The following is a 15,400-nucleotide window of genomic DNA, read 5'->3' as shown; positions in this document are numbered from 1 at the left end:
CATATACGATCATCTTTTCACTTGAAACAAACTCAATTTTAATCCAGTATAATCAAATTAAACTCAACTGCTAAACCAAACACACACCTAGTCTTGGTATTGATCAGTCCATCAAGGCATGGGGTACGTTAGGTGAATCAGCTACTTAGTCATATCAATGTGAGAACAATTCAAAAAAATTCTTCTCTAAAGAAGATCGAGCACAATGACAAGTCTCTCAAGAATTTGAAGATTGGCTGCAACATGTTGAGTGTTTGGTAATTTGGATGCATTCTTCCATGGGTGGAACTGTGGAAGGTTCATGAGTAAAGTGGTAGAATATGACTATGCACACACACGAGTAATATTGTGAGTGACTAATCTGGGAGTAAAACATAGCAATGTGTATGCAGAGGATGAAACAAATAACCTATGATTTTGCCTATGGTTCCTATCATCTTTAGATATTAGAATGAATGCGGGTACTGATCTAACATCAAGATAGTCAAGAGCAAGAAAATGAAAATTAAATCTCTACTGCGAAAATGAAAAATAAAAGTACCATTGAGTATTTTGAGTACATGCTATATCTATTGAATGAAAAAATGCTATATCTATGACATGCTACCCAGTAATTAATGGCAGAAAGGAAGAAATGGCATTGATTAATTGTAGGAAGCAAAGAGCAAACTCTAACATGGATAAAGTGAGAACTACCATTGCACATGTAAAAAAACACTTGAAACACCATTAGACTTCTTACTAGGTTCAGAATCAAGCAAATATAGGTCATAAGAAATTGCGGAAAGAGAAAGAAAAGTGTCAAAGAAATACAAATATTGTTAATCAGCAATACCATAAGCCTCAAGGGCATCACCAGTTAACCTGCAAACCCTCCACTCGTGCAAGATCTTGGCTCCCATTTCCTCATAAAATTTGATGGCATTAACATTCCAATCTAGCACAACCCATTCCACCCTCCCATAGCCCATCTTTACCGCCTGTTTTGCGACGGTTGAAAGCAACATTTTTCCAAACCCTTTCCTCCTAAAACAATCCCTGACGAATAGGTCCTCAATATAAAACCCAGGTTTTGCCAAGAAAGTAGAATAGTTGGGGAAGAATAGAACAAATCCGGCGACCGAAACGTCATTGACAGCGTTTGTTGTGAAAGTCTCCTTTTCGGGGTCGTCAATTGGGAGGTCCAAGTGTACGACCTTAACAACAGGCGTGAAGGAAGGATCAGTTATGACGGAGTCGGTGAAGGGATTGGGGGAGACTTCCAGCAGAAATATCGTGAATGAGTGGAAGGGTTTGGTGGTGGGAGAGAAGAGTGTAGAGGAGAGAGAATTCTCGGTAGCAGAACAGAGATGGGTAAGACGCTCAAACACGGCCATCTGATGGATCATCTTGTGGATGTGGGGAACATCCGACGGGGTGGCCAACCGGATTCGAGCGAACATTGGGTGACCCACTGGAGAATCTTCCGGCGGACCCATGGCTGGTTCAGGAGCGGGAGTTGGTGGTGGTGGCGGTGCTGCAGCTGCCATTGATTATTGGGGATAAACTGAGGTTCAGGGTTTTATTGGTTTCACCGTTTCACACGTATTTGAGGAATAGAGGTTTCTAGAGTGGGTTATAACTTATAAGTATAGCTTATAACCGTGGAAAATTAGAGAATTTCTAACAAGTGTAAAGTATCTTTGCTTCTTAATCTGAATAAGATAAAAGAGAAATGTATTGAAAATTTGTATCTTTTATATTTTTATTTTCTGCTCTTCATTTTCAAGAGTTGTTAGCCACCTTTTTAAATTTTATATAGTAAATTTTCAACAAAAAGTATTTTGTTATGCATTTATGTGTTTTATACATTTTTATTAAAATAATTAATTATTAAAATAACCAATTTTTATGTTATGATAGTCTCATCTATTTTATTATGAACACCAAAAAATTAATTATAATTGTAAAATTATTAATTATGTTATTTATAAAATTTAATTTGTATAATGTGGTTGAACTTGAAGATTTTATTGCTTTTCCACCTATTTGAAGAATAGAAAATTTTAGAGTACTCTTATTTTAAAAAATTCTAAAAAGTGTAGTATATATTTGCCACATCATATTTAATCAGGAAGATGGGGAAGAAAAATATTATTTAAACCATCTTTTTAGTCGAAATAAAATATCAAATTGTACTCTTATATATATATATATATATATAACCAAAGATAGGGAGACTCGAATTCGCAACTTTTTAGATGAGTATGAAAAACTATATCATTTGAGATATAACTCATTGGCATTTTACACTTATATTTTAATTATTAAAAAATTATATTTTTTATATTTTATATTTTTTATTCCAGTTGTTCCTACAATAATTTCCATTAGCAAAATGCTTATCTGGCGCATTTACCTGACAAGGTGGACTCCACATTGCCACTGAAGTGTTGAATATGTTGGATAACGGTTAAATGACATGGAGAGATGAAATTCAAAGACTCAATCTGGCCCTGCGGTTGAAATAAAATCCCAGATAAAGCCCCAAATGTTAGCGAATTGATAATTCATCATCGTGGTCGCAGGAATGATTGGGAGCAGTTAAGGTTCTGCTAGCTCTGCTAGATCACATTCACATGGAACGTGGGCGAGGACCACCAATCCTAATAGATCCGGGAAGCTTTCTCAATGGTGTGAATGTGAGATGCTCCTGTTCTTTGTTGGTCTGGTACATAAGTCAATCCTGAACGTCTTTTTTTTTTTTTTTTGTTCAAACTACAATATGAGTTATTGAATTCTGCGAGTTTAGTAAAATCCCTTATGAATTGCATTTTAAGTTAATTTTTTTTCCTTCTGGCGGGAAAGAGATGGTGCGATTTTTTCGTGTAGGCAAATGACGAGGATGAAGCTATTGTTGGCAAACTGCAAGAGTAGTGGACCATTGGAAGATGAACTTTAAGCTAGAGAATTAGGGATTTGGAAGCTTGCCTTAGGATTTTAAAAATATGGAACTGTGTTTTAGGTTTGTTTGTGTTCTTATTGTGGTTGTGTGGATTGGATATGGCTTAGTTGTGGGGAAATGGTATAATTGTTGTTAATTGTAGAAATCAAATTGACATGAATGCATTTGATAGGTTGACTATGATCATTTTCTGCAATGTATAATTATCAAACTGCAAATAAAAATAACATCTGATTGAAGATAAATTATAATAGCTAATATGAAAGTTTCATTTCCATAACGATAATAATGTCATAGTAGCACTTGTAACATTCACCAACCTTGATGTCTATATAGTATCATCATTACACAAAATACTGAAACCCTTTAAAATAGAACCACCTAATCAAATCCAAACTTAAACACTTTAAACATAATCACCAAAATGTACCCTAAATGTGACTTATACATAAGCCCAAGCTTCTTCAATTCGCCTCTGAATCCTGACCATTTTCTGCTCAAAACCATGCCTTGTGATTTCTCTAGCACACTCCCACAAAAGGTCCCTAAGTTCTAACTCTTTCCCTTGCTTCTTAAAGTTCCTCCACAGGTGCCAGACACAGAACCGTGGTAGACCCCTAGAATTACTTCTAGTACTGTTGGTATCAGCCCCTGCATCATTCAAACTATGTTACCATCGTGCATCAAATAGACCCCTCAATTTATGTTAATGAACTTAAATAGACCCCTCATTTATTATTAATGAACTCAGTTAAAACCTTCAGCAAGCTCGAGAAATGAAAAAAAAAATGCAGTTTGTTACCTTCTGCATGTCTAACATTATGCATCACCCATGCTGATGATGGTCGCCAAGATCATCAAGTAGCAGCTCCAAAAACCACCTCTAGTTCTCTTTGTTCTCCACTTCTACTATGGTCCAAGCAATGATGTAGACATGGTTGTTGGCATCCTGGCCAACTGCAGAGAGGATTTATCCCCAAGTATCTCTTCTTCCAATAGCATTATTTATTTTCCCTTGCTCCAAGCAAACCCAAGTGCATGTTTCAACTTATGATTCTTCTTCCTCACTTCAAATCCTCCTCCACTGTCAATATCATCTTCACTTGAGCTGTCAATAACCCCTGGCTTATAGAGAGAGTCTTCAGCACTCTCATATGAATCACTGCTACTGCTGCTGTCATCATCACTACTAGGCTCACTTTGTTGAACTTTAGGTGTTGATCTACTAGCTGATGTGGTCACAGGGTGAATGGCAGTTTTTGGCTTGTTAGAATTTGGTGTGACTTTTGTACTGGTGGCCTTAGATGACTTTGGTTTTGATTGAGTTCGCTTTTTTTTTTTTGGTCTTTTTTTTGGTCGATGGATTGGACAACCCCCAATCCTAGGTTACACACTCACACACCCACTCACACACACTAACCTAGCCACCAACCACTGCTAGGTTTCGAACTTGTGTGGCTTTGGATTGAGGCAAATACTTTTGCCACTGAACCACATGCCTCAGCCATAAGTTGGGCTTGGATGTAGCGGTCTTAGTAGTGGTGGGTTTAGATGAGTTGGGCTTGGCTGTAGTGGGTTTTGGATTGGTGGGCTTAGGTGGGTTTTGGATTAGTGGGCTTAGATGAGTTAGGCTTTACTGAAGTAGTTCTGTTAGATGAGTTAGGTTGGCTTGATTGGTAGTTGTGGACTTTGTTGGGGACTTAGTTGATGCATTGGATGGGGGTTTGGTGGTTGAAGTAGTCTCACCATTTGGTTTTGTGGCTGCCTTAGAGATGGAGGCTGTTGGTGTTGAACCAACAGTGGGTTTTCTGGTGGTGTGGAGGGTGATTGTGTTTGGTTTTATGGGATTCTTCTAACTTGGTGAGGCCTTCTTGGGTGGGTTACATATGGTTGGCTTAGAGATATGTTGATCCTTCTCATTGTCAGCTGGGTTTGGGTGGGAATGGAATTGGAGGAAATCTCACACAAGTCTGGACACTCCTTATCAAATTCTGGTTAGGACACTCCATGTTCAAAGTAGACGTGTACAATCCCTTGGTTATTCTTTGCATGAACACATCTCTAGCAACTCAGAATCTTGCGAAAGAGCTCTCAGCCTAGTCTTCAGAGGTCTTCCAGGAGCCAACCACCAACACTCCACAATATTATCATATATCCTAACACTTTGTAGTAGTCCCTAACTGAAAACACATCCATTGTGTCTTCATCTAACCCAACCAACTCATCAGTGTTGTCTCTAGCATAGACTACAGAACCATCCTCTTTGGTAACAAAGCTACCTCTATGGTGAAATACTATGGTTATATGGTCATCCATTTGCAAAGAAATTTCAAACAAATTCAGACTAACTTTATAAAATAGGTCATTTATAGAAAACGATGCCAAGTAGACACTGTGAAACCCTTACATTACAACATTAACCATAACCCAAAACCAACCAAACTCTCACCCATCAACAAAACTAACTTTATAGCAAACTGAAAAAAAAAACCTAACAGCAAATCCTAACTCCTAAACTGCATGTGCATATTAACCACAACAGTTTACTAACACAATGGCTGCCAAAATACAGGGAAAATCAACAACCAAAAATAAAGAAGCAGAACAAAATACATTGGTCGCAATGGGTTCCATGACTAACCTCTGTGTGAACAATAAAGTTCTGTGCTTGTGGTTTCTTCACTATTGCCAAATCTCACAAGTTCGCAGAGATTTCCAGAATGGTACAAGGAGCTCCGATGAGTTTCACAGCGCATTACAGAGAACGAAGAAGACGAAGTGTCAAGGTTGGAAAAAATGTTGACTACATATTGACGGTCGAAAATTTGATGGTAGGGTAGAATTTAAACTTATCAAAAACATTAAATACAAAACTGAATCAAATTAAAAAGTATACTTTACCAAGAAAAGAGGAGAAAATTTAGGATTAGGAATGCTACACAGATTTACCGTTTAGCTACCCTTTAGTTATCCTTGAGTGTAGCTCAAAGTGCACTTTACTTGTTCAAAGACTATTTTCTATATACAAGTTTTAAAGCGATGCCTTATGAGTTATCAAAAGGAAGCACTTTCCATACTGCAATCTTAACTATATTAAAAAAGAAAGGCCACACTTATTTACTATGGCAACCATTCACAAGCATATCTTATGCTCTTCAATGAAAGAAACAATGTATATAATTAAAAAGTTAGCCCGGATATATTTATTTAATTTTTTTATATTTATGATTATAATACCAAAACAAATGATAGAAATCACAAACTATATGTTTTACAACATACACAAATAATAAACATAAAAATTAAATATCTATCTCATTTAAATCTTCAAAAGTCACCATACAATAAACCAAGAACATTAAATTGAGTAAATAATCAAGTCACATCCAGGTAATTCTCAAAAAGTGCCTAAACAAGAAAGATTAAAAAACCTTGAATAACTACATTACAACAAAAATGAAGTTTATTAATAAAACATATTGGAGCCACAATCAATATGAAGAATTGACAAGCTAATGAAACTCATAGATCTTCTAGACATACCTTTGTTATCTTCCTTTCCTATTGTTTCCTCTTGGCTAAAATAGATGTATTTGATTTATTATGTTACACACTTTCCATTTCATTTACACCTGAAAATTTTGAAGTTCAAAGCATTAGATATAATGACGCAAGCAATAAATTATCTTAGGCACAAAAAGAAAAACTTAATCTATGTGCATGAATTGAATTTGCAGCAGCACAGCAATGTCTCCTTTGAGAACCACTATTGAGGAACTATAAAATTTAAAACTTGAAAGAAAAAATAAGTAAATAAGAATATACAACTTCAACTCAGTCCAAATGTAATCCTGAAATAAAGTTATGATTTATGAACAACAGCAAATATTTTGGCTGAGATTTCCATTTTCTTATGTGGCTGCGCAATCCGTCGAGCATCAGGTACAATTTTTTACGACTACGCAAATTATTCGCATCTGAATTGCGCAATCTAGAGATCTCCTCATCATGAAGTCTCAGATCCTTGTGTATGTAGCCAAATGTCACACCAGATTCACCATCCAACTTTTGCCCACAACGTATACACATGTCTCTGAATGAACCAGGATGTGTACACACATCTTCTTCTACAGATTCTTCTAAATTCTGTTTCACGATTCCTTCTGAAGTAGACGACTCAGTTTCCTCGTCACTTTCAAACTTGCGCCTTTTTATTCTGACACTTTCCAATTCATCTTGATTTTCATCTTCTTTATCGGATGACGCATCTGGCGAAATTGCAGCTAATGCACCATCAAGATAGGCAATGAAGTCATCAATACTGGATGAATGTACCAGAGAGTCTGCTGCAACACTTGACTCATGGAAATCACTGATAGGAGAATAAGTAAAATTTATCAGCTTGGCCATGGGAAGTGGGCTTGGACTGATGCAAAAGGGTGAGGAGTTGGCTAGGTTCCACGCCAGTAATTTCAAAGTCTGAGCATCTGAACCGAATCAGGGATTTAACCGGCAACCATAATAGGTCTTTCTCCACCAATTCGAGAGGGAGAACCCTAGCTTCAGCCTCAGCGCCAGGAAGCACAGCTGCAGGAAGAGAGGCAAGACGCGAGCAGTAGAGCACACCAGGCGTTGGGTGCAGTGATGACGGACGAGCAGAATACGAGGCAGAGGGAGCAAGACCGCTGGCGACGAGAACGCGAGGGACGACCAGCGGAGGAGACTCGGCGACACGCGACCTTGCGGTGGATCCGGCGAGAGCACAAGTAAAAGAGAGAGAGATCTTACGAGAACAGAGAGGATTAGCCGATGAACATCCACTTTTTTTTTAAAAGCTAAAAAAAAAAGAAGAATAATTACCGACTGAGGATTTTAGAATCGGACATTTTAGTCTCCAAGAAAAATTAATACACAGATCAGTCCTCAAGGTTTTACTCCGGCAGACAAATCAATCTCCAGTTCATTTTCCGGCAAAGTAATTACCCAGATCAGTCCCCAAAATTTTAAAAACGGACATTTTAGTCCCAAAAAAAACTAATGTACAAATCAATCCTCAACGTTTCTCTCTATTAGACATAATAGTCCCTCGTCCAAAAATAAAATAAAATAAAATTATTATTATTATTAATTGCATAATAATATTGTACTATTTTTTTGTATTTTTTAGACAAAAATAATAATAAATTTATTCATTAAATTCTTATATATATATATATATATAGTCACTCAATAATAATAATAATAATAATAATAATAATAATAAAATTATTAGATATTATTTTACAAGAAATTCAAAGTTAAAATCAGGGCAATTTACCAAATTAAAATGATTGGATGTAAGCTTTACCAAATTACAACAATTGGAATTTGGTTACCATTTTGCGTTGAATCAATTTATATAGAAACTGTGGGAGCCAACCACGGATTCCAAATGCACATAAACCGTGGGAGGTAGGGAGGTTTTATGATCAAACCATTTTGTATGTAAACCGTGGTAGGCAGCCACGGTTTACGTGAAGAGAATGTGAAGCATAAACCGTGGTAGGCAGCCACGGTTTATGAGTAAATGCTTTCGAACATAAACCACTAGAGGCAGCCACGGTTTATGAGTGAGTAGTATAAATAGCAAAGCCGTGGCTGGTGAGGGCGGATCATTTGTGAGTTTTGTGAGTGAGGGGAAGGTTGGTGGGTGAGAGAGGGAAAAAAATTTTTTTTTGTTAAGTTGCTGGTTTGAGAAGTTGAACCGGTTTAGTGGAGAACCGATGGAAGAAGAAGACCGGATGTACCGGTTAAACCGCGTTGCGCATGTGGCTGGATTTATCGACCAAGAGGTTGGTTAAACCGGCTTTTTATTATTATTTTTTGTTTAATGTTCTTATCATTAATGGTAAATGTTAAATTAATATTTTAACAGTTATAATAGAATTTTTTGCTGTTATCATGATAGTGAGTATTTTATATTTATTGAATTTGTAATTTATATTGTTGGCAGAAATAATTTTTTAGGTTTACGTGTTAGTAGTATTGTTAGTGTTATTTTCTCTATTGTTGTTATGCTTAGGGTTTTTTATTGATATTACTGTAAATTGTTGCTGTTGTTGTCTGTTGAGAGTTCGCTATCTTTCTTTTTACAGCCTGCTAGGGTTATTAGTGGTGTGAGAAGACAACAGAATATGCCTTTACACGAGCGTATCATACCGTATCTAGAGACGGCGGGCTTATATCACTTGGCTAGGCTGAACAGTCAGTGGTTCTGGGTTGATGAGCCTCTACTTAGCGCATTCATTGAGAGGTGGCGTCCTGAGACCCACACATTTCACATGCCCTTTGGGGAGTGTACGGTCACCTTGGAGGACGTGGCCTATCAGCTGGGTTTACCGATTGATGGTGAGCCTGTGAGTGGGTGCCTTAGTGAGTTTGAGAATTTCATGGAAAATGGAAGACCGGCATGGGTGTGGTTCCGTGAGCTGTTTGGGGAGTTACCTCCGCAGAATAAAGTGAAGCAGATGACAGTGTGCTACACATGGTTCCATGAGCGGTTTCGGGTTTTGCCAGCAGATGCTACTGAGGACATCGTGCGTATATACGCGAGGGCCTATATTATGATGCTGTTGTCATCTCAGCTGTTTGCGGACAAGAACGCCAACCGTGTCCACCTTCGCTGGTTGCCTTATGTGGCATCGTTGGATGACTTGGGTAGATATAGCTGGGGCTCGGCCGCGCTGGCGTGGTTGTACAGATGTCTTTGTCGTGGAACAAACAGAAATGTTGTCAACTTGGCTGGGCCACTTCAGCTTCTACAGTCTTGGATCTTCTAGAGATTTCCTTGTCTGAGGCCAAGTGATTTCAACAGATTCGGGTTTCCACTTGCATCCAGGTAAAGAAATATGATGCTAGAGTTTGAAATTGTTCATTTACATGTCCCATTAGATGTTATGACATTCTTTTAATTGAACTTGTAGGTGGGCTCAGTATCTACCGAGGAACGATGCAGTAGATCAGAGAGTGGTGGCTGCACGCCTTTCTTTGGATAGATTGCGTGTGCATGATGTGAGTAATTTACTTGTAGTTCATTCAGTTATGTTTTGCCTGTTATAGAATTTGTTTTACGTAAAGTTTCATTACGTGATGTAGATCGTGTGGGAGCCCTATTCCACTCCGGATGTCGCAGCTATTGTTCATCCAGAGATACTACTAGACCAGCACCGCAGGCTATGGACGGCAGTTACCAGTCTCATTTATTTTGCTGCGATTGAGTGGCACCAGGTGGATAGGGTTATGCCTCAGTTCGGCGGGGTTCAGCATCTCCCTCGTTTGCCGCTTAACATAGACTGGCTTCATGCGAAGGACGGCAGGGGTGGAGATAGGTGTTTCCCCTCATATTATCGGGAGTGGCATGAGCATTGGCAGGATCGGCATGCCTCAGTTTTACCCGTTGACCGAGTTGCTGATCCTGGGCCATCAGCTGAGTACCTGGACTGGTGGTGTCGTGTGGCGCACCGATTTCTATCCCCAGAGGTTGCATTTCAGGATCCCAGGCCTATTGTGTTGACTGAGGAGGCTCGTCATAGAGGGTCATCGCAGGCACCTCCTATGGTGCAGGTTGTCGACAGACCGGACAACCGCCGCGTGGACAGGCGTAGGCGTATCGGCACACGTACTACGGATCGAGAGTGGCGATGGCTGGCCGACCAGTTAGATGAGGGGCAGGGTGTTGGTGGTCAGGGAGGTGATATTGATCATCGTGTTCCGAGACGTAGGGCCAGACGACATGGTCAGCGGGATGGTGGTGGACGTGCCCGTGGTAGAGCACCATCTGGAGAGTATCACAGTGGTCAGGATGTTGTTGGTGAGGACATTGGTGGTGTGGGCACAGGGATGGATCAGGGTACGTACGAGGTGGGGGGTTCTTCTCAGATGTTCGCCGACTTTACTACGGCGGCCGTCGGTATGGACATTGATGATCCTGTGAGTCAGTCAGAGTTCTTCAGAGATATAGCAGACATCTTGGGAGAGGATGATGGCACTCATTATAGGCCACAGATGGATGAGGGACATTCACAGTTTGCCGAGCACCAGCCACATGTTCAGGATGTACAGCCAGGTTTGCCGGTTGACCTGAACGAGCCTGCGCCTTCACCGTTGGACCCATGGTTCGCGTTGGGAGGTACCCCAGCTTCGGCTTTCAGCGTAGTTCCGCCACAGGCACAGGTGGATGAGAGACCACGGAGGGCTCGTCGTGCTCCTTTATGCGGCACTGGAGGTCACCTTATTGGTGAGTTGCAGGATGACGACAGTGACACGATCGAGGACTCTGATTAGTTAGCTATGTATGTCCCATTTGTCTATGTCCTTTCTTTCGTTATGTACTTGGATTAATGTTTAAACATTTGTTATGCTTTCTGGTGTTGTATCTTAAATTGATGTATCCTACTATTAAGTATGATTAATGATGTAGTCGTTTCTACTTTATTTGTCTAAACAATACAACGACATTAACACTAAATTAGGCTTTCTTAATATACCAAGTCAAGAAACAAATATTCTTACAGGACGATACATAAACATGTGAATAACAACAATGCTACTTATAAGACTGAAATTAAACATACATTGATAACCCAGCATCAACCTAAATAATACAACCTAATGATCCCCGCCAGCAGTATCTCTTCGCTGGCCACAGTTCCTCCGCGTGTGACCTGGCTGTCGACAGAGCCCACAGCGCTTGGGCTGGTTCTCAGCAGATCGATCCATGGGACCACGGATCCTAGTTGCCTTCGGCCGACCTTCCCTGGCTCGCCTCATGTTAGGATCAGGAATGATAGTAGGCCCGGCATATGGTGGCCATAGCCCTTCTGGTATGGGCGGGACAAACCCGTTACTGTAAACTTTGAACACCTCACTCATACGATACACCTCATGCACATATGCTGCCCAATTAAGCCGGGAGTGGGCGCAACAAGCAATGGCGTGACAGCATGGATAATGGAGGGCTTGAAAGTACCCACAATCACATGTGTGATCCTTCAGCGAGACCCTGTAGCTACCCAAGGAGAAGTTTCCAGTTGGTGTAGTCTCAGCAACCGTGTACTCCGACTGGTGCCTGTCGTACAACGTGACGGTGAAGCACCTTGACTCTCTTATGTTCCTTTCAATACCCTTGACGAATGCCTGACAAAACTCTTGTCCAGCTCCAAGTTGCGCCTCTGCTGTTTGTCCCCGGATAACGAATAGCTCAGCAAGCCTTCCGTATGTGGACTTAACCAACGACGTGACCGGGAGGTTGCGAGTTCCCTTCAAGACGGAGTTCACACATTCACTGATGTTTGTTGTCATGTGCCCGAACCGTCTACCGCTATCCTGGTGTTGCGTCCACTTCTCATACTCCATCCGGTTCGCCCAATCACACATTGCCGGATTCTCTGTACGCATGATGTCGAACCAGTAATAGAACTCCGCCTCAGTTTTTGCGTACGCAGCATTAACCAGCATTCTTCTCGCATCTTTACCTTTGAAAGAAAGGCTGAAATTTGCTGCCACATGGCGGATACAGTACGCCCGATAAGCACGTGGGGGCAGCCAACCATTCACGGGATCCTCTAGTGCAGACTTGATACCGTTGTGCCTATCCGAGATAACAAGGATACCCTCCTGTGGAGTCACGTGCCTTCTCAAGTTGGACAAGAAAAATGCCCATGACTCGGCATTTTCTCCCTCCACAAGGGCGAATGCTATGGGGAGGATGTTTGAGTTCCCATCCTGTGCAATCGCCAGCAGTAAGGTGCCTCCATATTTGCCGTACAAGTGGGTACCATCAATACTCACAAGCGGCTTGCAATGTTGGAAGGCCTCAACGCAAGGTGGAAATGTCCAGAACAGACGGTGAAAGTACACTGTTGACTCATCAATCTGGTCCCCAACTATAACAGGAGACGTCTGCAACACAGTAACTGTCCCGGGCATCGTCAACTCCACGCCTAGCATCCAACGTGGCAATTCGGCATAAGACTCTTCCCAGTCTCCATATATTTGTGCAACTGCCTTCTGTTTTGCTTTCCAAACCTTCCGGTAACTGGGTTTGAAGCCGTAATCAGCTTCAGTCGCTTGTTGCAAGACCTTGATCGGTACTGCAGCATCCGCACTAACCAACGGAAAAATCCTCGCACAGATAACGTGGTAATCAAGCTGACGGTGATCACTGGAAACAGATGTTGCTAAGCAAGTGTGCGGACCGTTGTACCTCCTAACCTCCCAAGTTCCCTTCCGTGCACGGAGCGAAATCCGAATCAGCCAACTACAACTTTTGCCGAAATCCTTGCACCTTCCATGATACTTCAAATGGTCCGATTCCATCACTCGGTACTCAACACCTCGACGGATGCTGTAGTCCTTCACACTAAGAACAGCTTCTTCTTTACTCTGGAAGGATTGCCCAATCTGAAATTCGGTTGACGAACCACCTACTGTAGCAACTCCGGCCGTATGTTCACCCAGAGCCTCCAAGTTTAACGTCGAGAAGTGTGGAGGGTAATGCTGTGTGCCGGAACTTGAAGGACCTTCTTGTGCTTGTGGATTGGCACCGGTGTCATCGTCGCTGTCCCCAAATATATTTACAGGCTCCTCGCCAGAGTCATCGTCCCGCATTGCATTCTCTACTCGATCAGGTACCCCGATTTCTTGATGTTCATCATCTGTGGCACGACCTGATTCCCCCAGAAATGCCTGTTGCAGGACCCCTTCATTAGGGGAACGTGCAGTTGGAACTGCAACCGCTGGTACCAGATCAGCCGCAAAAGAAGGAGAGGCAACCTGCGGAACAGAAAACCGGTTTGCTGGCGCCGAGCAAGACGCACCGCCAGCGGCAGTCGAGCTATGAACAGGATTCGATGCCCCAGAACTATCCAGAGTTACCTCCAACTTCGCATACAACTCGTGTATTCTGAGCTCAGGAAAACTCCTCACGCAATGAAATAGAACCCTAATATCTTCGTCAGCCCCTAACACGAATGTATCATACATCACACCGCTGGAAACTACAGCGATGGGAATCTTGTAGAAGATCTTCTTCACAACCTTGCTCCCAAAAACTCCAAGCTTCTGCAAGATGGTGCTCTTCAAATCTGACAAACTGTTTGACGAACTAACAAATACACTCAACGGTTCTCTATCAGTGAACTTCACACCATATTTTTTGCTTTTTTTAATTTTTCCAGAGCAATGCACTAAGACAAGAACACTCTCTCCCTCACTTGACATTGTGATAATGATCTCCTCAGCAACTACATTCTCACTCGAATATATATAGATTTTCATTATACATAAACCGTGCTAGGTTACAAGGTTTTATGATCATTGAATGCCCTTCATAAACCGTGGTTGCCAGCCACGGTTTATGCTTTTTCTTCTTCATAAATCGTGGCTACCACCAGCGGTTTTTGCTTTTCATTAATAAAGTGTAAACCGTGGCTGCCTACCACGGTTTACATTGTGCATTTCCAACTCATAAAACCCTGCTGCCTCCCACGGTTTATGTGCATCTGGAATCCGTGGTTGGCTCCCACGGTTTCTATATAAATTGATTCAACGCAAAATGGTAACTAAATTCCAAATGTTGTAATTTGGTAAATCTTTCATCCAATCATTTTATTTTGGAAAATTGCCCTTAAAATCATTTGATATTTTTGTATTTAATATAATCAAAAGATGTCCTATGTAAAAAAAAAATTATATATGTTTATATTAAAAAATATGTATTAAAACAAAATATTTTAATTTGAATTTATATTAAATACATATCTTTTTAATACAAACATATTTTTTTAAAATAGTACATCTTTTGATTATATTAAATACAAAAATATTAAATGATTTTAACCTTAAATTTCTTATAAAATAATCTCTAATAATTTTTTTATTATTATTATTATTATTATTATTATTATTATTATTATTATTATTATTGAGTGACTATATATATATATATAAAAGAATCTAATGAATAAATTTATCATTATTTTTATCTAGAAAATACAAAAAATCATGGTATAATTTTATTATATAATTAATAATAATAATAATAAATAAAATTATTAGAGATTATTTTACAAAAAAAATCAAGGTCAAAATCATTTGATATTTTTGTATTTAATATAATCAAAAGATGTACTATTTTAAAAAATATGTTTATATTAAAAAAATATGTATTTAATATAAATTCAAATTAAAATATTTTGTTTTAATACATATTTTTTAATATAAACATATATAATTTTTTTTAAATAGGACATTTTTTTATTATATTAAATACAAAAATATCAAATGATTTTAACTTTGAATTTCTTGTAAAATAATTTCTAATAATTTTTTTATTAAGGTTATTATTATTATTATTATTATTGTTGTTGTTGTTGTTGTTGTTGTTGTTGTTGTTGTTGTTGTTGTTGTTGTTGAGTG

At 39.6% G+C, this 15,400-nt stretch overlaps 1 protein-coding gene and 1 long non-coding RNA gene across 2 annotated transcripts; both read right to left on the bottom strand.

The window, feature by feature from the left end:
• Window positions 1-618: 618 nt before the first annotated feature.
• LOC107624115 (GCN5-related N-acetyltransferase 8) lies at window positions 619-1,626 on the bottom strand. The gene has a single exon (XM_016326577.3). The coding sequence runs from the start codon at window positions 1,527-1,529 to the stop codon at window positions 822-824; it is 708 nt and encodes a 235-aa protein (XP_016182063.1). The 5' UTR covers window positions 1,530-1,626; the 3' UTR covers window positions 619-821.
• Window positions 1,627-3,195: 1,569 nt separating this feature from the next.
• On the bottom strand, window positions 3,196-7,878 carry LOC148579384 (uncharacterized). Its single transcript, XR_015906991.1, has 2 exons — window positions 3,747-7,878; window positions 3,196-3,595 (listed from the first exon to the last, which is right to left on the bottom strand). It is a non-coding gene; the product is annotated as an uncharacterized LOC148579384 (long non-coding RNA).
• Window positions 7,879-15,400: the final 7,522 nt, after the last annotated feature.

This window comes from Arachis ipaensis, chromosome B10, assembly GCF_059453495.1.
Source record: "Arachis ipaensis isolate K30076 ecotype BB chromosome B10, ASM5945349v1, whole genome shotgun sequence".
In the NCBI taxonomy this organism is placed as follows: domain Eukaryota; kingdom Viridiplantae; phylum Streptophyta; class Magnoliopsida; order Fabales; family Fabaceae; genus Arachis; species Arachis ipaensis.
Note: the sequence above shows the minus strand (reverse complement) of the source record. Positions and strands in the feature narration are given on the sequence as shown.